The sequence below is a fragment of the Ursus arctos genome, unplaced genomic scaffold (assembly GCF_023065955.2).
Source record: "Ursus arctos isolate Adak ecotype North America unplaced genomic scaffold, UrsArc2.0 scaffold_32, whole genome shotgun sequence".
Taxonomy (NCBI): domain Eukaryota; kingdom Metazoa; phylum Chordata; class Mammalia; order Carnivora; family Ursidae; genus Ursus; species Ursus arctos.
This window is the reverse complement of record NW_026623008.1, coordinates 6,408,577-6,432,895: the sequence shown is the minus strand read 5'-3', so window position 1 is coordinate 6,432,895 and position 24,319 is coordinate 6,408,577. Positions and strand designations below refer to the sequence as shown.

Sequence of the window (24,319 nt, the reverse complement as noted above, 5' to 3'; positions counted from 1 at the left end):
CAAAGAGAACTGAAGTCTCATGGTGGGGGAGAGGGGGATGCTTCCATCCCCCCGGATGTGCCTGCGGCAAGGCCAGACAGCGAAGAAGGGGCAGGCCAGGGCTCGGAGCCCACAGCAGGGTGGTGCGCAGGTAAGGAGTCCTGTAGCTGGCGGGGCATGGTGGTAGGAGCCAGGGGCTGAGTGCACTCCTGACTCGAGTTCCAAGCCTGGTTTTCCCATGTACTATCTCCACATGACCCGGAGCAAGTTTTGGAACTTCAGGAGCCTCTGGTTTCCTGACCTTTGAGTGGGGGTAGTGACCATGCCTGCACCACGGGTTTGTGTCCCCGAGGGTCATACGAGGGAGCACACAGCAAGCGCGTGGCACACAGTAAGTGCCCTGTAAACGGCCGCTGCTCTTGTAGTGGAGTTCATCGCCTGCAGCCTTGGGGGGCCAGCCCTCTCCAGGAACGCTCTGGGCCCGGGGAACTGTCCACAGCGTGGCTCGAGAGGACATGTGAGCAGCAGTGAGACTGCCTGCTGGAGGTGCCTTGGGCTGCGGCCGGACAGATCTGCAGCCTCACTGGGGGGCTGGTTATAATTGGGAGCCAGGTCTGAACCCGGCTAAGAGAGCTCTGGAAGTATGGGTGGATGCGGACAGAGCTGAGACCACCACTGGGGTGCCCTTCACCCAGAATGACCCAACAGGTGACCTGCTGCTGAAAGACAGTGGAAGGCCAGGGAAGTGAAGGAGCTTCCTCCTTGGCGACGAGCACCCTTGTGAATAACCCCCCTGAGGTCTCTTCCAACCCAAACCAAAGGGTGTCTGGACTTGGAAAGCTGCTTCCAGTGGGGGGCAGCCCTTGCGTGGCCCCAGGGCCCACCTGCGAAGGTCGGCGTCAGGCTGTGGAAGCCGTCTGGCTTCCGCTGCTCTCTGCGCACCTGCTCGCTGTACGCCTGGTACTGGCCCAGGACGGCACTGCCCTTCTGCAGGCCCCGCAGGGCCCGGAAGGCCTGAAGCTTGTGCCGCAGCACGGCCTCTGAGCTGCTGACGTCGTGGGGCAGCTCCATGGCCACGAGGGTGAGGACCTCCGTCAGGTGGTTCTGAAGCACATCGCGAATGACGCCATACTCCTCATAGAAGCTGGTGCGGCCTACGTGGGAGGAGGAAGGGAAGCAGAGGCTTTGAAGAATCGGCAACATGCCCGACCTCCCCGAGGCACACCTGGACCCCCACCCTGCACCCACGCCCTTCACGCCAACCCTGCCACCGGCGTCCTCATCCCCCAGGCCAGAGAGCTTACAAAACTGATTTATGCCAGAGCAAACCTCAACGAGAGAAGGAAGGAGGGTGTCTTTGAGCATTCTGAGTGAAGCTGTCAAACTCCTTGGGCCTTGCCAGGAATCTGCATGGGGAAGGGTCTGGTGCCAGCAAAGGCCAGAGGGCATTTATTTGCAGATGTGTGGCCAGACCCCTGCCCCCCTGCACAGGCATCTGTCAGCAGGTGTGGTGCCGCAGGAGGCGGCGGCATCACCACAGCGAGGGCCCGGGGTCTGGGGTCTGGGTGCCACTTCGTACTGTGTGATCCTGGGCGTTCCCTGACGTCTGGGTCTGTTTCTGCACCCCGCCATTCAATGAACTGTTAACAACAGCCACCCCATCACCAAGAGCACAACTGTGCAGGCAGCAAGCAGGTGCAGAGGTCCCTGCCCTCGGCTTTCGGTGGGAGAGAAAACAAAGTCAGTAAGGAAATTACAGGGGTGCCTGGGTGGCTCAGTTGGTTGGGTATCTGACTTTTGGTCTTAGCTCAGGTCTTGATCTCAGGGTCATGAGTTCAAGCTCCGCATTGGGCTCCACGCTGAATGTGGGGCCTACTTAAAAAAATAAAAGAGGGGCACCTGGGTGGCTTAGTCACTTAAGCATCTGCCTTCAACTCAGGTCATGATCCAGGAGTCCTGGGATCGAGCCCCATATCGGGCTCCCTGATCAGCAGGGCGTCTGCTTCTCCCTCTCCCCCTGTTTGTGCTTTCTCTTTCTCTGTCAAATAAATAAATAAAATCTTTTTTCAAAAATAAAAAATAAATTACAGACAGAGAGAAGAGGGCCCTCTGAGGGCTGAGGAGTCAGTGCTGCAAAAAGTCAGGGTAAGACTGCGTTGAAGGAGCCCTCAGGTGCAGACACCCCGAGACAGGAAAGAGCTCGGCTGTGAGGGTCTACGGGAAGGTGAGCAAGACAGGCCAGGGGAGCAGGGGCTATTGGCACTAGGGTCTACATTCAGGGAAGCCAGTGGAGAATCTGAGGCAGGAAAAGACAAGATCTGGTGTATGTTGAGAATAGATCCCGGCCTGCTGGGGAGAGAATGGATACAGAAGCAATGGGCCCAAGGAGGAGGCTATGCGGTGGTCCGGGGAGGAGGCTATGCGGTGGGCCCTAGGAAAGGCAACTGGGCTGGAGCTGAAGGGGTAGCAGACAGCCGGGGGGGTGGACGATCTGCTGCGGAATCAGAAGTGACTGGGCTGCTGCCCGCTGGCGGCAAGCCTGAGCCCAAGGGGAGGAGCCAAAGGTAACTGCTAGAATTGGGGACTACGCAAAGGATGGGCAGTGGTGGGGGACCCCGGGAGAGGGCCATCTGACGGAGGGGAAACCACGAGTTCCGTTCTGTGTGTGTCTGAGCTGAAGACATCCAGGTGAACACAGGTTGGCAGGTGGACCAGAATGGAGAATAACACAGAGGACACGGAGCACAGAGCCCCGCGACGGCAGCTCAGTGCTCACCACACCCCTCCCGCTCGCCCTCCCAGGATCCTGCGGGGCAGCTCCCACCATGACCCCGGCTCCGGAGGGAAGGGCCGAATGTGTCAGGCCAGCACAGGCAAAGTCAGGAGCTGGGCCAGCACCCACGACACTGCACTGCATGCTCCAGAACTCAGCGTGAGGCGTGACTGCCAGTGACTCACACACATGCAACCCCACAGGCTCACAGCTTAGGCTTCAGTGCACAACAGCGCACAGGGTAGGGTTCATACTCGGCCCGCGGGCCGACACCCAGGCCAACTCAGAGCATCCCTGAGAGAGCCGGGCATCGCGGCAGGAGGAGCAATCCTCCGTCAAAGGCCTTGTGTGAATTTGCTGGAACTCAGGACTGGTTCTTTCACCCACTAACTCCTACCTGACCTTCAGGTCTCGGCTTCTAGAGAGTGTCACTGACCCCTTGGCCTGCACTCCTGGGGGCCCTGTCTTCCGCAAGCCCAGCTGAGGGACTCGGTGCCCGTCTGTCCTCTTCCTGCCACACCCGAAGCTCCAGCCGAGGAGGAGCTCACGGGTCTGTCACTGCCGCATGCCCCGCACCTGACGCAGGCCCACGGCCACGCCACGGGACACGGGACAGCAGAGAACAGGAACATCCACAGTCGCAAAATCGCAATGTCGAGAGAAAGAAACATGCTCGCTTTGGTAACATAAAGTCTAATTTTGAAAATAGGATCTAAAATGACCAGTGTACACAGAACTTCGCTAAATGAAAAATGCAGTTGGAAATTAGGAATTCAATGGATGGGTTTTATGGATTGGAAACAGGTGAGAAGAGTCAGTCATTAGAAGACAGATCTGAAGAGATGATCCTGAATGCAGGATAAAGGGACAAAAAGACCCACTCTCTCTCTCTCTCTCTCTCTCTCACACACACACGGTATGCCTCTTCTTCAAAACTAAACAATATATTGTCTAGGGAATCAGGCCGACACAGAAACAATAAAGAGAAGCAAGGGAGTCACCTACCCAAAATCTGGAATAGTAAAGAAGAGAAAATAGAGAATTTGGGGAAGGACACAATAAAGCTCTTTTTTAAAAATGGCTTGGTAGGTACGCTGGTATTTGTTATATTGTACTTCTTCATGCCACACATATCTAGTAAGAATTCTTTTTTATCTAGTCAATATTTAATTCAAACAAGCAAAAAGAAGCGGCCCCTCGTTCACACCTGCTTGGCCCCGCACAGTCCCTTGCAGGGGTCACCCAGGGTACTCGGCACCAGTCCTGAGCCACCTGCCCCAACCAGGCCCGTGGTGCTCGCTCACGCCAGCTGGACGGCGAGCAGGACCAGCCATGACTGGCAGAACGTGCCCTGAATGCAGCCCAGTATGCCCTGCCCGACGGAGCACCCGTGTCGTGGGACAAGAAATGAAGCCAGGAGCCTGCTCGTAGGAAGGCACCTTTGTCCTCAGTGGTAAGAGTCTGACTCTTTTGTTCTCAGCCAGAACCTGGGGGTGCAGCTCGGCCAGCCATGCTAAACCCTGAAAGAGCAGGACAATCCAGCCCCATGGTGCCGGCCAACATGCCCAAAGCTCCCCCGCCGCCAGCCGCTGAAATTATGGGTTCTGGTCTTCAAAGTTCTTACGGTATGGTTGAGAAGACGTCGAGAAGGGACAATAATCACAGTAACAGTGTCTATCAGTCCATTTACTCCTCACAATCATGATCTATAAGGAGGTCTCACTTTTAAAATACAAATTTTAATTTTAAATATACAAGGAAACTGAGGTTCAGAGAAGTCAGGTAACTTGCCCAGGGCCACACAGCCGGTAAAGGGGTAAAAATGAGATTAAATCCAGAGCCTGCCATTCTTACCACCCAAAGACCCCCCTTTTAACTTCCCAGCACTCCCATCTAAACACCAACACAGGTGAACATTAAACCTGGGAGTGGAGCAGAATGGCGTGAGCACCGCTTAGCTGGCAGGAGTAGCTGCAAGAAGCAAGCAGAGCTGGGCTCCGGAGGGAGGATCTAGGTCAAAGGTCAGGGACCCCAATGCCTAGTGGGGCAAGTAAAAGTGGGAGGAGGATGGGGCAGGGCTGGGGCTCCTCAAGACCATTAAATATGCCTCAGCTGTGGTCAGGTGGTGCCTCGCGGGACGATGGGCCCAGTGTGACCAAATCTTCCAAATTTTTAGGAGAACATGAAAGTTTGGATGAAGTAGAATCTCATTTTTAAGATTTTACTTGTTTATTTATTTGAAAGAGAAAAAGCAAATGAGAGGGAAAGGGAGAGAGAATCTGAAGGAGACTCCGCACTGAGCACAGAGCCCGACGTGGGGCTCGATCCCATGACCGTGAGATCATGACCTGAGCCGAAACCAAGGGCCAGATGCTTCACTGACTGAGCCGCTCAGGTGCCCCAGAATCTCATGATACTTAAGTGTGTGCAAATAACTGATTTTTTTAAAATGCTGTATATCTCAAAGAAATACATGTGTGAGCGGACTCTGCCCTGGGCCGTATCCTTGCTGCGGTGCGTATCGTGAACCAGAGGGCAGGGGCCCCAACACGCAGTTCGTCCGACAATGGTAAGCCTGGCCTGGCAGAAGCAGCCCGTCTGTGATTCAGAACAGCAGAACTCAAGAACGATGGAAAGGGCTTTGGAAATGAGGCTGAGAGGTCTGAGGGGCTATTAAAAGTTCTTCACCTCAACCAGTTACACGGAATTACCGTGTGATCCAGCAATTGCACGCCTAAGTGCAGCCCGAGAGAAATGAAAACATACGTGTGCGCAGCCACCGGTACACGAGCTAGTCACGACGGCCGAGGAGTAGAAACAACCCAAACATCCGCCGACTGATGAAGGGATGAATAAAATGTGGTCTATCCAATTTTTTTTTAAAGATTTTTATTTTATTTACTTGACAGAGAGCCAGCAAGAGAGGGAACAGTGGAGAGTGGGAGAGGAAGAAGCAGGTTCCCGGCGGAGCAGGGAGCCCGACGCGGGGCTCGATCCCAGGACTCCGGGATCATGCCCTGAGCCAAAGGCAGACGCTTAACAACTGAGCCACCCAGGCGCCCTCTATCCAATGTTCTGTTGAATATCATTCGCAAGAATAAAACAAGTCCTGGTGTGCGCTGGCACAGGGACGCACCCCGATACCGTGCGCTCAGCGAGAAAAGCGAAACACAAAGGCCACCCGCCGCGTGAGGTCACTTAGATGCTGTGGCAGGGGCGGATCCACAGACACAGAGAGGGGTCGGCGGCTGCGTGGGGCTGGGAGGGAATGCGGATGAGGGTAAGGGTATCTTTTGAGGATGATAAAAACATTCTAAGATTGACTGCGGTGGGTGCACGACTGTGAATACACTAAAACCCACTGGATTGCGTGCTTTAAATGGGTACACTGTCTGATACGTGAACTGTATCTCGAATAAGACTTCTTAGAGCAAGCGTTAGAGAAGGAAGGGGAACCACGACAGAGATGCCTCGGAATGAGGCCATCTCCGATCTACTGGCGAGACGAGCTTACGGAGAGGGGGCTCGTGGTGATGTAACCAGCAGGGCGGCATTCAGGCAAACGCGGGAAGTAACAGCGAAACGCAAAGAAAGACATTAGTCAGGGGACGGGTAACAGCTGGGTGGTGTGTGGCTGGATCTGAGGGGCCGTTCAGAGTCGTGACCTTGAGTGTGGTCTCTGGAGCCAGGATGTACGGGATCAAGCACCCGCTCCGCCGCCTGTAGCTCTGCGACCCCACGTGAGCGGCCCTAACTCACACACACGGGGGATAGTGGCATCCCTCCCTTGTAGGGCTGCCGTGAGCATTAATGAGTAGACACATCTATGGGGGTTGGGCAGTGCCTGGCACACAGGAGCCGCTGGTAGACCCCGGCTAGGATCTGTGTTATTACAGGACCTGCAAGAGAGGGGCCACCGGCCAGGCAACGCAGGGCACCGTCACCATCTGGCAATAAAGAAGCCAGAAAACGTAGCTGGTGTTTCCTGAGAGAACGTCAATGACGGTTTACGTTCGAAGTCCGCTGAGCCTGCAGTGTGACACCCAGTGACGATCTCTAGAAGGCCGGCTAGAGGTAGGACTGGAGCTTGGATAGGCAATGAATGCCACAGATACGCTGGATTTCATCAAATCCAAAATGCCGACGGTGAAAGCGTCACTGCTTTACAAACACTAAGAAAGAGACAAGCCGCCGCCGACGTCAACCACGGTGCCCATCAGTGGTACACGCAACCTCGGAGATGTTCAAATGTTTAAAAAAAAAAAAAGTGTGTCCTGGAATCAGCGAATTACAGGTTTAGGAGTATAAACGGGATAGTTAAAGCTTCGAGAACAGACGAATTGTTGAGGGAGAGAACACAGCAGAGTCTTTAAAAGCCCCGTTATCTGTTTGCTGTTCATCAGTTTAGCAAATCCCCCAGCAGCCCTCTTTCTATTTTTATCCTCCCTCAATCCATGGGGAGAACGCACTTCACAGGTTTACTACCCGCTGTGTGAAAGAGAGCTTCCTTTAGTCCTTAATTTCAAGCTTCAGGGGGCGCCTGGGTTGAGCACAGCCCGGGGACTTCCATCCCTTCTCGATTCCTTCTGTCTTTTCACCTCTCCGGGAGGGGCCACGAGGCCAACCACAGGACAGGAAGTCAAGTCAGGGGCCCGCGTCTCCTGAGGATGCCAACCGCTCCATTTTTTCCCTAGTGACCACCAATTATCGTGGACTGATGTTTCCTGAAAATGATCTATACTGACTCCTGGTATCCTTCCCTAGATTCAAAGTCGAAGGTGAAAAACCCACTGATATATGAACAAGAACAGAAAAAAACTTGACCAGGTTGGACACCTGGAAGCAAGATCCCCCATAAACCTGGCTTCCGAACGGCTCAAGTCCAGCTCTACCCACGATCACAAGATCACCAGCATGGGAGACCCACTGCTTTGCCCCTCGGCTGTGCTGCCCCTCAAACCTTCATGGAGTAGCATCTCATGGCAGACAAGCGAAGCTGTGTCCCACGTGCTTGAAGAAGACTCCCACGGGGCTCCTGGCTGGCTCAGCCAGTAGAGCATGCGACTCTCCATCTCAGGGTTACGAGTTTGAGCCCCACGTCGGTGCAGAGATTACTTAAAAATAAAATCTTTAAAAAAAAAAAAAAAAAAGAGGATTCCCACAAACCCACCAAACTGGCAAGGACAGGAGGGACAGCAGCACCCAATGCAGACAAAGCTATAGGAGAACTAGGTATGGACACACTGTTGCAGATGTTCTAGAAACAGTCTAATAAGATGTAATAAGAGCTATAAAGTCATTTCCACCGTGTGGCCTAGTAATTCCACTTTGGAAGCATACTCAAAGGAAAAATATTTTTTTAAATGCTCATAAATGTTCTAGAATGATAGTGGTTGAACAACTTTGTGAATATGTTAAAAACTGCTGATTTGTACACTTTAAAAGGGTAAATTTTAGGATATGTGAATTATATCTTAATTTTTTAAAAGCTTGCAACGTACTATTTAAATAGCAAAAAGTGAAAACAGCCAAAATGCCTCATAATAGGGCAATTCATTTTCTGTGATACAAATAAAATTGAACAGAAATACTGAGCTTACACGTTACACAGATTGTCGAAACGTGGAAGTTTAATACCTATTCACACACATACATGAGAAAGAGAGAGATGACACCAGGTGAAGAATGGACATAAAGGAGTGTTACAGACCAGCTAGGGTCTATACGTCAGCCAACACAAGTCACGGAGACATCATGGACAGCGCGGAGAACGCTGCCCCTGCCTCTCCTTGCCAGTTTGGAAGAACAGCATTTCTATTTGTAAAGTATTTCCATGTACGTTATTTCATTTAATCCTTAAAACGACCACAAGAGAGAGGTAACGGGGGTTACCATCATTATACAGAGATGTGCTGAGGAGCGCACCCTTCAGAACTGGGACCAGAACCCCCCTCCCCATTGCCTCCACACTGTGGGAGATCCAGATTTTCCCAGGAAAACACGGAGTTAAGAACAACAAAACTGAAAGCTATCTGTGATTCCTCCCGATACCTTCGGGGATAACTAAAAATAAAAATCGGTGAGGGCCAAGGAGAGAGCAGGTCTGCTGGCAGGCCGGCGCTCTCTCCGGTCAGGAAGCCTGGCAGCTGCCCTGAGCTCACCTTGCAGACAGCCCTGCAGGAGGGGACACACCAGGCTGGACAGCGGGACAGCTGGTGCGCACCTGGGAGGACCCGGGCTACCTTGGTCCCGGTGTGAGAGGCACGACCCAGCCACTCCAACCCTCAGAGGTCAGCATGCACCACGCTCCTCCCCCCGCATGTGGGCTCAGGGACCCTCCCAGGCAGGGACAGCTACACCACCCTCGGGAAGTCTCCCTCCTTCTTCCTGCCAAAAAAACAAACAAACAAAAAGCCTTCCACCCAGAGGGGAAAGTAGGGCAGCAAAGAGACGCAGAGACGCTCCAAGCACATCCTGGCAGGAAGGCCAACTGCCCAGGGCCTAGACAGACACTGCGGCCACAGGCACAGTGGTCCGAAGCTGGGGTTCTGAGGTGCCACAGACCTTGGATCACACTCCTGCACCCCCAGAAAAGAGGGCAGCCCAGCCTGGCCGGCTGCCCCTCGGGCCACTCGTGACGCAGCCCTCCTTCCTACGGGGCCTCCCAGTGGCCACAATGAGGGCCAGCAGGGGTCATCTCCACACGGTGGCTGAGTGGCCCAGCCAAGGTCACTCTTCCTACAGCCCAGGGTGCTGCAGCTTCAGGAGACCCCGATCCCCCCGAGTTTCTGTGGCTCTGAGATTGGTGTCCTAGACGAGACTGAGAGGAGCGGGGGCCCTGGGACCAGGGAAGGATGCTCTTCCTTTCCTCCCCCCTTCCTCCTCTTCCCCTCCTGCTGTGCGGTGGCCGAGACACTGCAGCAGACTCCTCTGGGCCCCAGGCTGCGGCAGGGAGGAGAGCTGCTCACACAGCCGGGGAGGGCGGGCAGCCAGCCTCACCCACTCGGATGTTTGGGGGGTGAGGGGAGACATCCAAACGACCTTGCTGCTCAGAAGTCCCCTTCCCGGGGCCTGCGGCAGCTCAGGACCAGGACTGCTCCGTTTCCCAGGCCTGGCATGCTACCAGGAGCTGGGCCACTCTGGAGCCTCCCCACACAGGAGTCAGCAAGGGCTGCGCAGGCAGGGGTGGGGTGCTAGGTGACTACGCTGCACTCTGCCCTCCTGAAGCTTCAAATCAGACTGCTGGGCTCTAAATCCCACCTCAGAAACTTCCAGGCCATGCTCAGTCTCACTGCAGCAGCGTGCCCGCTAAGCACACCCAACCACAGCAAGCCATCATGACCTCCAGCAGGAGGGCAGTCCTTCCTCCTGCCCACTGCCCATCCCCAACCCCAGAAGGCATAGCCCAGGCCTTGATGTGCAGGTCACAGGGCTCCCTGGCCATGGGCGGGTGCTGCAGGGCCCCACATCTCCTGTCCTCTCTCTCCAGCCTGAACTAAAGTCTGTCTATAAGGGGCTCCCTGAGGGATGGGTTCCAAAGCAGCACCCAGAGGGGACAGCGAGGATCAGTGTTCAGGCCTCCAGGGCTACACAAGGCCACTTTCTCAGCATGCAGAGAATGCTTGTCCTTCTGGGTCCCCAAGGCCCAGGAGACGAGGAGAACTCACTGTTGCCAGAGTTCCTACTTACTAGGGGGATGACCAAGGAGATCCAAGCCCCAGGACAGCTGCAGTCCCACTGGCCCTCTCTGACAAGAGCAGGCAGCTGAATCAGCCTGCTGGCCACACCCCTACTAGTTCCAAGCCCCTCAGGGGCTAGCGGGTCCCCTGCTGCCTGCCTGCTCTGGGTCTCCCTGTGCCTCTGGGCTGGAGTGAAAAAGCGTTATGCTGGCGGGCATGGCAGCAGTGAGACCTTCCCCTCAGAACCCACACTGCAGGCAGCTGGGCCTCCGCTTTGGTCCCACACAGCAGCCTTGAAGGTAGAGTCACTGTGCCCTCCCTCCTTGACCTCGGCTGTCTGCTGCTATCCAAACCTCAGATTCTCCCTGCCTCAGGCCAAGCCTGGGCGAACAGACCTGCCCAGGCCTCTGCCTGCCTTTCTGTCTTGCCTTCTCCTTTCCTTTCTCCAAAATCCAAAAGTATCTTTGCCGGGATAAGCAGGCCTGCAGTTTGCCTAGCCCCTGGCTCCGTAGGGACCCCACAAAAAAACAAAAACAAAACAGAAAACACTAAAAACCTACACTGACATCAGAAACCAAAAGGGCAATGCGGTGGGAGGGTTGGAAGGAAAAAGGGGCAACAGTGCAACCAGTAACTCCAGACACCGCAGCTCTTCCCCAGCCCAGGGTGGGCACAGGAAGGACTTGCCAGAAACGGGGGAGGAGTCTGGTGTCCTAGCCCTGCCGGTGGCTGAGCCAAGTCCCGGCAGAGACTGGTGCTGGCCTACAGAAGGGTGACAGCAGCACCTCACCATCCCACCCCATGCTCTCGGCGCCAGATCCGAGGTTCATCTCTCTGCAGATGAAGCAAGGCCCAGCACTCACCCCCACGAGGACACAGGCACGAGGAGGAAATCCACGGCCTGAGCCTCTGCTGAGGACAGGAGGGAAATATGGAAGGGTCAGGGTGGGTTCCTGTGACCCACGAAGGCTCCACGCAGTGGGGAGAGGGCCTCCATGCTGGTATGGGCTCCCGACTGGAGAAACCGAGCTCCCGTCAAGGACAGCAAAGCCCTCAGAGGCCTGGCTCCCGGAGCCCCCACCCCTCCCACTGCCTGCCTGTGTCATTCATTGTGGAGTCTGTACCAAGATACCCTCTCCCCCGTGAGCCTGTGAGGTATCAGGGGCGGAGGCTGTGCCTCACACCGACAGACAGCACGGCCACAGCCCTCACACAGAGCCTCCGGCACTGGAAACACACTTGAAGAGGGAGGGAGGGAAGCTGCAGAGAGTTACCAAGGGAAGGAGAAAGAAGAGGAACAGGCAAATAGCAGGAGACAGACCTCCCGGACCCCCACCTGGGCCCAAAGGGTCTGGGGCCCTCCAGTCTGCCCAGGGGCACAGTGTGGGGTGGGGACAGTGGCCTCGGACACTCCAGCTCAGACCGCAGAAAGCAGGATGGACTGGATGCAGCCATGCCAGAGGCAGACCACACCCCGAGGACCCGGCCCCACCACTTCCTGCCCCGTGACCTTGGCCACACCACCAAACCGCATCAGTGGGTGGAGGCTAATAACAGGACCCACCTCATTCTGCCACTGGGGAGACTGACACAAGAATTCGCTTTTACTGTCTTGGGTCAGAACAGATGCTTTGAACGTAACAACGTGCTCCCAACAGGTGGTGAAATCACAGAATGCCAGAGCTCCGGGGAGCCTCGGGAGCTGCCGTCACCTCACCTCCCCGATGAGGGAAGTGATGAGGTCACCCAGCAGGGACAGGTCCCACTCTCCCAGGTCAATACTGCTCATTCATTCCGTATTCATTCGGCACATCCGACGCGTGTGCCAGGTGCCAGAAAGGAGGGGCCTGGCGCCCGTGGTCTGGTGAGAGAGGCACATCGGGCCCGGAGAAGACCCAGAAAAGCCTGGAGGGCAGAGAAGGGAGGCACACGTGGCGCTCTGAGAGCCTGATGGGAGTGGACCTTGTCGAGAAGGGCCCTGAGCAAAGCTCCCCGAGAGCGCGGCAGCCGAGCTGGGAACCGACACACAGGAGGGACGGGAGGCGAGGAGCAGGTGAGCAGCAGCGAGGCCAACGGTGCCACGGGCACAAGTCTGAGCAGCCCTCGTGCAGCTCTGAGGTCTCCACCACATCCACATAAAACTCAGGTTAACATCCAGGCAGCAAGGACAGGCAGGCTTTGCCTGCAGGCATGCCAGGCTTTGGCACGGTCCAGAGCTGGGCCCACAGCAGGCCCCGGAAGGAGACCACATGCCAGCAGACACCCCCCTGAGCAGCAGCAGCCAAGGCGCAGAGGCTGGGCAGACAGCCTCCAGCCCTGCCCGACCCAACCCCTCACCGGGCACAGGGCAGGTGGGCGCCGCGGAGCGGGGGACCATTCACGCACCTTCTGCGTCCACGGTCTCCTTCATGATGATCTCCACCCGCTCCACGTGGTGCCGGTTCCAGAGGCCATCCAAGGCCTTGCGGTTCTGGTCCCGGAAAGGCAGGATCTGAGCCACAGCCTGCCGGGGAAGCAGACCGGTTATGCTGCTGGTTCTCACGGTGAAGAAGGAATCCTGATGCCAAGGAAGGGCCCCAACTTCTCTACTCCCTGCTCGGAGAAGATGCTCTCAGGAGCCATTGGCCCTGGGCCTTAGGACTTCACAGCTCCAGACGGACTCCAAAAACTGTTAAGTGACCTCCGCAAGGGTTGCCAGCTTTTTATTTTGCAAGGAAAAAAGTATTTAAGATTACTTATCTTCTATTACCATCAGCTTTTAATAAAAGAGACATTTTAACACCAGAAACGGAACAAGAAAAACTTTAGATTGGATACATTCAGGAAGTGCTCTTTTCTCATTTTCCCAGAAGCAAGCGAAAACCTCACCAGGTCAGACACTGGTCTGAGGTGCACTCTTTGGGAATGTTGCAGCTCCAAACGGGGCTGGCTAGAAGGCGACGGCTCTGTCCTGGAAGACTTATGAGGTGCCCACATACATGACCCTGGGCTCACCAGCCTGGTCAGTACCAAAGAAGGCCACGCTGTGCGCTCTCTGCTGCCGTTTCTAGAAGAGATGTTCCGGAGGCACTCGGAGGGCACGCTCAGAGTGAAGTGGCCAGCCAGCCCTCACTGGCCAGTATCTCAGCCCCAGCCTCTGCCACAGTACCTGGATGGAAGGCATGGACTTAGGGTCCCTGATCACTGTAAGATCTTGTTTCCAGCCTTCCGGCTCAAAACAGAACTCAGGAAGACAGAGATACTGAAAAAAGGCAGATGGGTGTGGAATACGTTAGTTCCCACACCATGACCCCCTGGAAACCAGGTGGACACCTGCACAGAGGACACAGGGCAATGAGAAACAAAGTGCTGGCCACGTGGACGAGGGCCACCCATCCTGCCCTTGGTGATCGGCTTTTCCTTCAACCTCTCACCGCCTGCCCACCTTCAGGACAACCATGGGAGCTCCGATTTCACAATGGCTCCAGGCCTAATCCCACAAGCAGCAGTGCGGCTCTGTTGATGGGGTCTACCCGTGCCTGGCTCACTTCAACCCTGGCAAGCTCTCAGCTGAAACTCACCTGCTTGCCCAGGTAATGGTCCACCCGGTACATCTCCTTCTCTTGGAAAAAACTCCCAAGTTCCGTGGCCAGCTGCTGGGCTGAGAGGCGGTCATGGCCAAAGGGCTTCTCCAGGACAACCCGCAGCCAGGCGCCTGGGCCCGGGCGGCAGCTGCTGTTAATGTTGCGGGCAATGTCCGCATAGGCAAAGGGTGGCACTGAGAAGTAGAAAATCCTGCCAGCCTCCCGGAGGCCTCTGTGTTGGAGCTGTGCCTCAATGTCCTTGCTCAGGGCCATATAGTCCTCACTCGTCCTCAGGTGGCGGTACTGGCTCAGCTGCTGGAACTGGCCCCTGAGTTCGGCACAGCGCCCGGGTGCCACGTCCTCAGGGCAGGAGAGGGACTCCAGGACCTTGGCGATGAACTCCTGGCCCTGCTTGGTGGACGTCAGAGCAGCCCCATGGAAGCTGAAACTGTAGCCCTTCCCCACCTCATCCAGGTACAGCTGGAACAGTCCCTGCCATAAGTACTTTTTGGCCAGGTCCCCAGTCGCTCCCAGCAGGATGATGGACACATGTCCCTGGAGCTCCTGGGCCTGCAGGCAAGCCAGAAGGGCCATGTACATCGCCACCGCGAGCATCTTCCACCAGCCAGGGCGCCTGGGCAGAGGTAAGACAGACAAGGAACAAGGAAGGATCAGACATGGTTCAGGTGGCTGGGATGTGGAGGTAAACACATTTCTAGGCTATTAAACATTTCCTGCCTGGCAAAAAACCACCACGTGTTTTCTCAGAAAAATGTTAAAATCCCAAAGTTTGCCCCTCCCTCCACAGCAGCTTGGCTTCTGTGCCAGGAAGCTGGTGGGTAGGAAGTCTATTCTGTAAACAGGGACTATGCCCAGGAAGGTGGTAGGCCACTTGCTAGAGTCGGGCCTCTGTGCTGCAGGAAGCACCAGGGAGGCCCACAGGGCGGCCACAGGATTGGAGCTGTCCACTCTCTGACCACGGCCAGTCTCGTCCACGAGCACAGGGCACCGGGACCATCGGCACAGCTCAGGAATACGTAGCAGGGCCTCAGGTGATGGCTGGAACTACGAGAAGATATGATCACCCCCTCCCACTCCTCCCTTTGCTTCTCCCATGTCCCCTGGGCTCCAAGCACAAAATGATTACTAGTAACTGCCACAGTGTAGTGATTAAAAACATAGACTCTGGGGGCGCCTGGTGGCACAGTCATTTAAGTGTAAGCATCTGACACTTGGTCTCAGCTCAGGTCTTGATCTCAGGGTCGTGAGTTCAGGCCCTACACTGGGCTCCACACTGGGCATGAAACCTACTTTAAATAAGTAAATTAATTAAAATAAAATAAAGCAATAAAATAAAAATGTAGTCTCTGGAACCAACTGAGGTTGAATCCCAGCTCAACTACTTACTGTTGGACCTTGGGCAATTATTTCACCCCTCCACACCTCAGTTTCCTCATCTGAAATGGGGGTGAGAGTGACCTACGTCACACAGTATTATAAGGACAAATGAGTTAACAGTTATAAATGCTCAGGACACTGCCGACCACCTACGAAGCACTACAGAAGTGGTAGCTGTTACTACGGTCTGCCACTGACAGCAGCAACCCCGAACCAAGTCCTTCTGTGCAGAAGATGTCGCTGCGTCCAGAGAAAAGCCCTGAAAAAAGACCAGTGGAGTGGATACTATGATAGTTTCCCTTCCGCAGAGAGCAAAGCTGAGGCCCGGGTGGTGAGGGAGCCCGGGTGAGGAAGCGGGGAGCCAGACAGGCACCTCTCTGGCCCCTGAGCTGCCACCCAGCAAATACACGCCTCAGCCTCCCTGAGGGAGCCTCACATCTTGGCTGGTTTCCAGCCTCATTTAAAGCAGCTGACATGTAGGAAAGGTCAGAGGCCGCGGACCCGCCACAAATGCCACCAGAGGATTTGCGTACACTTGTCTTCTGTTCTGACCAACGCTGTGGGGCTCAATGTGCTCCACTCGTACTCCACGGCTCTCCTGTTCCAATTTCCCAGCAAGGCCAGTGCTTTGAAGGAAAGGGAGAGGCGGAGACAGGGAAAGTAATCACGGTCAGCAACTCGGCTCTCAGAAATAGCGGGGCAATGGGGCCCAGCCTGGGGCGCTGGAGCAGTGAAAGAGGATTCGAGATTACTGACAGCAGGTGCTCCCAGACGAGGGAGTAACACAACCCTCAACGATGAGGATCTAATCTGTTGTTCAGGTAGGGAAACTGAGGTTTAAAGAGATACCTGGCCAGCTTACCATCCTGCATCCCTATACTGTCCTCCATCCTGAGGGACCGGAGCGGCCCTCTAAAAGCAGCACCCCCCCCACCCTACTTTTCCTTCTGCCTCTTCCTCATCTCTCTCAGTCAACAGCCAAACCAAGGCGAGGGGCCAACAGCAGTATCTGCATACCAGACATTTCCACTACTGGGGCTTTAACCGGAGGATCCAGGGACCAGCTGAGTGGCCTCCCAGGCTTCCCCTTCCACTCCCTTCACCTGCACACTCACTCCCAGATCAGATGGGCCACAGGACCATTCTACTTTCTTCAGCTTCCCAATCCCCGTTCTTGGCCTTTCCTGCATTTCTTTCTTAACTGGCAATCGCCCCTGTCTGGAGGGAAGAAAAAGCTGCAAGGTCAGTGCGGGAAAGAGGCGGTGAGAAATCTGAAGCCCAGAGAATAGCCTGGAGAAGCAGGAGCCTCCAGCTGGCAAGCTGCATCTCCGAGCTCCTGATCCGACACGGGCAGCCAGGGCCCTGGACATGCTGGGGACAAGAGTAGGAGCTCAGGAACCTCAGAGAGCCCGGACAGGCAGGTGAGGAGCCCCAAAGGCCAGTACCTCGACCCCAAGCCCAGAAGACTGCAGAACTGGCATGTCCCAAAGCCGGAGCCCCCAGTCACCGTGCTCACCAGCTTCCTCAGTCAAGCGGAGGAATGTGGCATTTGGGTCTAAGGACCAGGCTCGAGACCACCTCCTCCGGCCGTGGGATCTACTTAGGTCACCTACTCAGCTTGGGCCCACATTTCCTCACTATAAAACAGGGCGAATACCACCAAACCAAATGGGGGGTTGGAACGACGAGCTGAGGTGACACAGGTGACAAACCCCTATGCAGATGTTAACTGCCTTAGCTAAACGGAAGGCCCCTCCTGGCTCCTAACGGGGGCACAATGCCACTGTCAGGGACATGTGCACGTCCCTCGTCTCACTGGCATTCACGTCCCACTCCCCAGCCTCGTCCCGATACCCTGCCCTGAGAGGGGGCAGAGAGCGACGGGTACAGCTGTCCTCCCTGCTGCCCCCACGGGGACATAAACAGGCTCAGAGAAGCCGCCCGCCCAAGTCAAGAATGGGGCCCCAGCCCAGGAGCAGGGGTGAGGCAACAGGGAAAGCAGATGGCTCCGATCCATCCACTGGTGGTCTCAACGGCTGGCGTGCCACCAGGATCTACCCGCCAAGGGCGTTCTGCAGCACTGCCTCCCGCCTCTGCGCCTGCGCGGAGAGGAACAGGCCCAAGGACACCTCCTGAAGTTACACACTTGAAGTGAGCCCCGAAGCATGGATGTGGCCTTCCAACAGCTGGGACTGCCATGGACGGTTTCTATTTTTAATTAAAAAGTAAATAAGAGGGGCGCCTGGGTGGCACAGCGGTTAAGCGTCTGCCTTTGGCTCAGGACGTGATCCCGGTGTTATGGGATCGAGCCCCCCATCAGGCTCCTTCACTATGAGCCTGCTTCTTCCTCTCCCACTGCCCCTGCTTGTGTTCCCTCTCTCTCTGGCTGTCTCTATCTCTGTCGAATAAATACATAAAATCTAAAAAAAAAAAAAAAAAAAAAAAAAAGTAAATAAGAAAACTGTTGTTGAAAAGTTTGAAGAGCTCTGGCACCGGAAGGACAGCGGGCCCAGCCTAGGCCTCCCTTCCTTGTCCACGACAGGAAGAGACTTCGCTGGAGGACTGCACTTCCCTGCCCCCAGACCCTGTGTTTTCCACGGAAAGGAGATATCCCCTCTCTTACCAGCGAGATGCCAGTGCTCCGCCTTTCCACGGGGCAGTGAGGGGCTTGGCACCTTAGACCCGGGCAGCAGGGCCCCGGAAAGGGGACTCAACAGGAAACGAGGAGCTGATAACTACGTGTCATTCAGAAGTTAACACTCTAACTTCAGCGTGTGGAGGATGCAATTTCATTTACTACAATTATTATTCAAGATACTTGCCAGAAACACGCTACACTAGGAAGCGCAAGCACGGTGCTGCGGGGGCCTCCTCGGGGAGGAGGCGAGACCTTCTTCGGACAGGCTCATCTTAGTGACAGGCCTGACAGGGCACATGGCCACAGTCCAGGGCATCCTCCACGGCTCCCACACCAGCCGCAGGGGTTCCCATCAGGCATCCTGGGGGACTCACCTTTTAAAGTACAGCTCTGCCAACATTCCCAAAGCTGTGAGTGCTGACCTGGCCAGCCAGAGGGTCTGGATCAGAATCAGGGTTCCAGTCTTTGTTTCTGGGGAGCACCCCTGCAGCCGTGCCTGACCCGCCCTAGCATGGACCCAGCGTGTGCGGGCGCTCCAGGGGCAGGGTGGTTTCTGGTAAAGGACAGGAGGAAACAGCTCTGGTCCTCTATTCCCGGCAGACAAGGGGCTGAGAAAGGAGCGCGGGAGGTAAAAGTCAGTGGCTGCTGCAGCACTGTTCCCTTTCCCAGTGCCACACTGACACCTTTGATCTCTACCTTCTATTTGCCAAGCAGGAGGAAGGGAAGTTTTCTTCAAATCACAGCCTGGGAGTTTGGAATTTCTGGAAGAATGTGTGGGAGTGAAACAAGAGTTCAAACTGAAGATCATTTTTAACCACAGTGGGAGGGGACATGCCCAGTCCCCTCTACAATCACTGACTCAAGTGTTTTTCCTGCGCTCTCCTTGTTCGGGACCATTGGCACCAAACACAGCCATGCAAGTCAAGCCCTTCAGCTGCTAGGAGAGCTGTACCCCTTTCCCTACTTGTTCCCTTTGGCGCTAGACTGGGGACAAGAGTTACAAGATCAGGCTCTGGGGCCCTTTTCCGTCCCTGATCTCACTGAATCCTTACATCCATCACCTCTTTAGGTGTCTTGGGTCCCTGTGACCCCAGGGGTGGGCTGGAGCCACCTTGGACCAGCCCACAAGATTCAACTGCTGCATTTTCAGCAACTTTTCAAGCCAGGTGTTAAACACAGCCATTATTAAAAACCAAATCACACAAATTTATAACAAAATAAACTGTATTAAAAATAAAAGTAATAAATACTTTTAATACTGAATAAATTACTGCTCATTTCCTAATTATTTGACTGCATTTTACTTTCCACCTGTGCTCCTGACATTGACATCTATTGTATCCGTAAGGTGAAGATATTCCATACTGGGGCGCTTGCAACGGCCCGTGCAGAACTACTGCACCACAGGTATTGGCAAATGCTGTGAATCAGGCTCCCCATCACCAGCCCCCACCCCGGAGAGTTGTTACACATTTACCAGCATACACCACCAGGCTTTCATCTCCATTCTGGGCTTTCTCCCCTCAACTCCAGCCTCAATCAACTGCTACTCTGACACCATTAGCTGGACGCCTACAAGACCTACTATGTTCAAAATTGAACAGACTTCTCCCCCAACCTGCTCCAAATGCAGATTTCCCCAGCTTCAGTAAATGGCAACTCTATTCTTCCAGGTGCTGAGGGCAGAAACTTTGTGGGGGGGAGGGGTAAGTCACCCAATCTATTAGCAAATCCTGTAATTTCTATCATCAAAGCTTATGCAGAACACAACTAGTCACCACCTTCCACCACCGCACTCTGGTTCTAGCCACCATCACCACTGTCTGGGTTAGTAGGAACCACCTAATTGACCTCCCATTTCTGTCCTTCCCTGAACATGATACTCGCCTTTTTATGGCTTCCCACCCATCACCTCTTTGATCTCTTCTGCCTCTTGCCCCCTCCAGGCATCAGCCTCCCATCCTCCTGCCTCAGGGCCTTTGTACTTGCTGTTCGCTCTGCCTGACCTACTTTTCCCTGCCGATGTCCACAAGGTTCACTTCCACACTGACTTGAATTCTTTGCTGAAATGTCACCTTCTCTGTGAGGCTTTCTCAGTCGACTCTGCAAAGTTGCAGACCCCCCACCTCCATCTCACTCCCTGCTTTCTCTCCGCAGTACCCATCAGTCTCTAATGCGCTGTCTGTGGAAAGTGTATTTGTTTGGTTTATTCTCTGGTGCCCCTCCCCTCAAAAATGTAATTGCCAATGAGGGCAGGGGGTTTTGTGCTTATCTTCAGGATCCAAAACAGGTGCGCTGTAAGTATGCGCTGAACGAACAAATAAATTCCATCTGCAGAAGACCCCTGTCCCCTGTGTAGGAGCTATCTGCATCTGAATGATGGCACAAAGGAAGACCTGTCTACTGCTGACCCCAAGCGCTGTGACACAGTACACGTTAACAGCAGCTTCCTAACTGTAACAACACTATTAATAATAAAAGAAACACTTACGAGTATTTCACTATACGCCGGATACAAGAGCTTCGTTCACATTCATCAATGGAGTTAAATTCTTGCCACAACCTGAGATAGGTACCACTATTATGCCTGGTTTTAGAATGAGTACAGAGGAAACCAAGGTACGAAGAGGGGAAAATAACTGATAAAAGGGCAGGCAGCTCAGAGGTGATCGGATGTGAATACAGGCAGTCTGGCTTCAGCACCGACCTCCCACCTCCCAGGAAACGCGGGACCACATCCCCCAGTGGTGAAATTTAAAACACTGTATTGGTGGGGACACCGATTCTGCTCCACTAAGAGGCTGGAACAACAGTGACGTAAACAGTCTATTTCTCTCATGTGTCGCAACCACAGAGTAGGAAAACAAGTCGATAAGAAGCACAAAATGAGGCAATCCATATAAAGCGCGTGGCAGGATACTTGGCATAGAGTAAGCACCTAAGAAATGTTAGCTTCTATCATTATTAAAGCAACAGCATCATGGGTAAAGGTACTTTTCTTGCTAGCTTCTTGGAACTGCTACAAGATGAATTAAGCAGCCCACAATAGAAAAAATGCCAAGCAACAGCTCATCAACAGCTTCATGACCTTCCAGTCATACTGATGAAAAATCAAAGAAATATCGTGCTAAAAAGGTTCAAAGTCTCCACTCCAGCCCTTGAGGGATTTATAATCTGGCCCAAAGAATAGGGGCATAAACCCCCTCACTCTGTAGCCATAGGCCAAAGGCCATAGGCCTTTCACCTAACTACCCGGGGCCTCTTCTCCAGCTGTGAAACGGCAATCCAGCCACCTCATTTCAACATTGGGCCAAAAAACCCAGATCATGGCTGTGAAAATACTTTAGGGGGCAATGGTGTTAAGAGCTCTCCCAGACAGACAGCCACCTGGCTCCCAACACAGGGAAGCAAAGAGCAAAACCAGACTTCCTGCTCTGACACGGGGTTAGGGTCTGGCAGAATCCACGCGGGAAATCTGGCATCAATGACATCTTACCTTGTTCAAATTCCACCAATACAGTGAGAAGAGCCTAGACCACTGATGACCAAAGGTGCCTCTTGGCTTCCCTTTTAGATGACCTAAAACCATCTGACTGTAAGAGTAACTTAGTGAACTCCAGTCTTTGGATAAAAATAACTTGAATGTTCGCCTAGAGTGGTTATTTGCTGGGCAGTCCTGTACCTCAAAGAAAAGTTACACAAAGTACGGTCCGAAGAATGAGCTCTGCTCATGCCAAACACGGAGCATTTTTATCTCAGGTGCTCCTAAAACTTACCAAAAGATTAGCCTTATAAGCTCAAAAAGTCTATCCACCATCCATCACTGCAGAGAATGTAGAAAATAATTTCAAATATGCCACTCTACATCAGTCTCCCCTGATTTGCTCCCCTTCATGAGCCACCGGCCCTGTTGGGAGGACAGGGGGTTGGGTGAGCAAAGAATTTAGGTTTATGATCTTTCCAGAAGTTCTCATTTCCGACTACATTCAAGTTTAAGTGAGCTGGTTTTCAGAGATACGATTCGTTCACTTCTGGAAAACTATTCACTGGATGGGTGTCTTGCAAACTTTGATTGAAACCTGAGGGCTAATGCCACAGATTAAGCTGATTCCAGGAAAAAAGCACCGTTGTTCCTCCTCTCATTGAATTAACTTCCAGAAAGCCTAGGAAAAAGGACGCCCCGGCCCTTCTAAACTAGCCTTGAGGGGCCTGGCTGCCTCCTGCAGCCAAGAGATCTGCAGGGGAGGAAGTGAACGATTTATTTTGAGGGCGCTGGGCTGGGAGGGAACTCGGGCAGACTCTGGCCCCCGCCGGAGTCGGAGCACAGACGCGAGACGCTTCCCAGCAAAACGCCCGAGGAGCTCACGCCGCGCGGCCAGCCTCCCGGGCAGCGGGGCCCACCGACCTCAGGCTCGGCCCCGCGCAAGCGCGCAGCCGCCGGCCGGCTACCAACAAGGCCCGCGCCTTAGGAGCCGAAGACCGAGCGGGGGAGGCAGCTTACTTCATCTCGCCCGTCAGAGCCGGGAAACGGCGGCGGCGGCGCGGAGCGCACGGCGCGGCGGGCCGGGCTCGGGCCAGGCCGGGGCTCCGCGCATCCTCTTCCGCAGGCGCGGCCCACCCCGACAGGTGCGCGTCACGCGGCCGCGCGTCGGACGCGCGCTCGGGTTTCGCCGAGAGGAGCCGGGGGTGACGGGCGCGGAGGGCGCGGGGCCAAGTCTGCCCGGCCGCCCCTTCCCTGCCCCACCCGAGCCGCGTCAGGCCCGGGAGCGCGGACGCCCCCGTGGCCCTAGGCCGCAGACCACCGCGGCCTCGGCGCGCGCGCGCGCAGTGGGGCCGACTCAGGAGCGCGCGCGCGGTCGGGGCCCGGGCGAGGGGCGAGGGGCGCGGGGCGCGGGGCGGAGGCGCAGGCGAAGCCACGCCCCCTCGTTCGGTGTCGCCCGGAGGTGGGGGGAGGCGGGGCCTCCCGACTGATTTCTTGGTTAGCGTGGATAGGGCGGGACTTCAGAGCCAAGTGGACGGGCAAGCGGCCCGCCCGCCCTCCGGTCCGCGGCGCAGGACTCTGCTGTCCATCTGAGGGGCTCCCTGTGAGACACACGAATGGCGGGGGGAAGTGGTGGTGTGAAGGAAGCCGGGAGCCCGGGTGGCTGGGACCTCCCCGGGATCTGGCATGAGCTGTGGGACCTGGAACGGGTTACCTGGGCTCCTCGGGCCTTGCTTTTCTCCATCTGTACAAGGAGCAGCCGCTGGGTTCATCCCGCTTCCCTCAGCCCCGAAGTGGTGATTTAGGGGTCGCAGAGCACGCTATGGCCATTTCTGCTTACACCCACGTGCCCTTGAAGACCCAAACCTGTTCGAGGGGGACAATGAGACGGTGTGCCTCAGCGGTGACCCGGCCTGTGACAAGTACTCAGGAAATGCGGGCCCACACCTGTGTGGCTTTATTTGCAAAACAGTAAATGGGACTAGGCCTTCGCTGTAGGGTGGTGGCGGGGTGCGCACATGAGATGACATGGTCAGCTGCTCTTCCAGCACTCAGTGGCTGGTACGGCCAGCCCTCTACCCCTGTCCTCACCAATGTCGCGCAGTCTCTGACCCTCACTCCGCAGCAACCTCGTGCCTGCTTTTCTCCTAGCCCCATAGAGCTATCACCGCCCCTAGCCCCCCGCCACCCCAGCCATGACAGAGGCAGCTGCTCCTTCCTGAGTGAAGATCCTGAGTGACCTTGGGTTAATGAAGGCAGGGCCACCCAGGACCGCTTCCTGGACATAAACACCCCCCCCCATCCCTACTCCTGGAGCATCTTAGCTCTGTCCCTTCCCCAGACTCACCTTCCTCCCAACACAGGGAGAGGCGAATGCATGGTCACCTCTGTTGAAGAGTGCAGACCACCCAGAAGAGGAATTCTGACTGGAAAGGAAAAGCTTGTAGCAGCTTTTTTATTTCATGAAGGCTCTATTAGAGGTAGAGCATTGAGAACTAGCAGAGGGAACTTGGCAGTGGCCAGCAAAACTAAGCGAGGCCAACAGGCGTGATTACCACAGAGGATATTGGGCAAGAGGGTTCCAAGAAGGCTGGGAAGCTGAAGGGGGTGGGGCCCCACCGTCACCAAGGCCAGGGGGCCATCTGGAGGCCTGCAGGGAGCTGCCAGGCCTCAGGAAGAATTAAGGCCATACTGGGTGGGACCTGGGTGGAGGTCAAGGAGCCAGGTACCCACTGGGCTAGAAATAGGCAGGAGGGTCTGGGGTAGGAGCCAGCCAAACCAGTCTGGATGATGCTAGGACTCTTGGCC

At 55.1% G+C, this 24,319-nt stretch overlaps 1 protein-coding gene across 5 annotated transcripts in view; it reads right to left on the bottom strand.

Moving 5' to 3' along the window:
- H6PD (hexose-6-phosphate dehydrogenase/glucose 1-dehydrogenase) overlaps positions 1-23,929 on the bottom strand; it is a 30,678-nt gene extending 6,749 nt beyond the window's left edge. Inside the window, exons 1-5 of one of the 5 annotated variants that reach the window (XM_044391504.3) lie at positions 23,859-23,929; positions 23,226-23,377; positions 13,992-14,628; positions 12,817-12,934; positions 864-1,133 (exon numbers count right to left, since the gene is read on the bottom strand). In XM_044391504.3, coding sequence (XP_044247439.1) covers positions 864-1,133; positions 12,817-12,934; positions 13,992-14,609 — 1,006 coding nt within the window. In that variant the 5' untranslated portion in view covers positions 14,610-14,628; positions 23,226-23,377; positions 23,859-23,929. Of the gene's footprint in view, positions 1-863; positions 1,134-12,816; positions 12,935-13,991; positions 14,629-18,404; positions 18,639-20,521; positions 22,432-22,531; positions 22,888-23,225; positions 23,378-23,858 lie in introns of those variants that run through there. The other 4 variants (XM_044391505.3, XM_044391501.3, XM_044391502.3 and 1 more) reach the window with 4 other exon arrangements.
- Between the last annotated feature and the right edge of the window lie 390 nt (positions 23,930-24,319).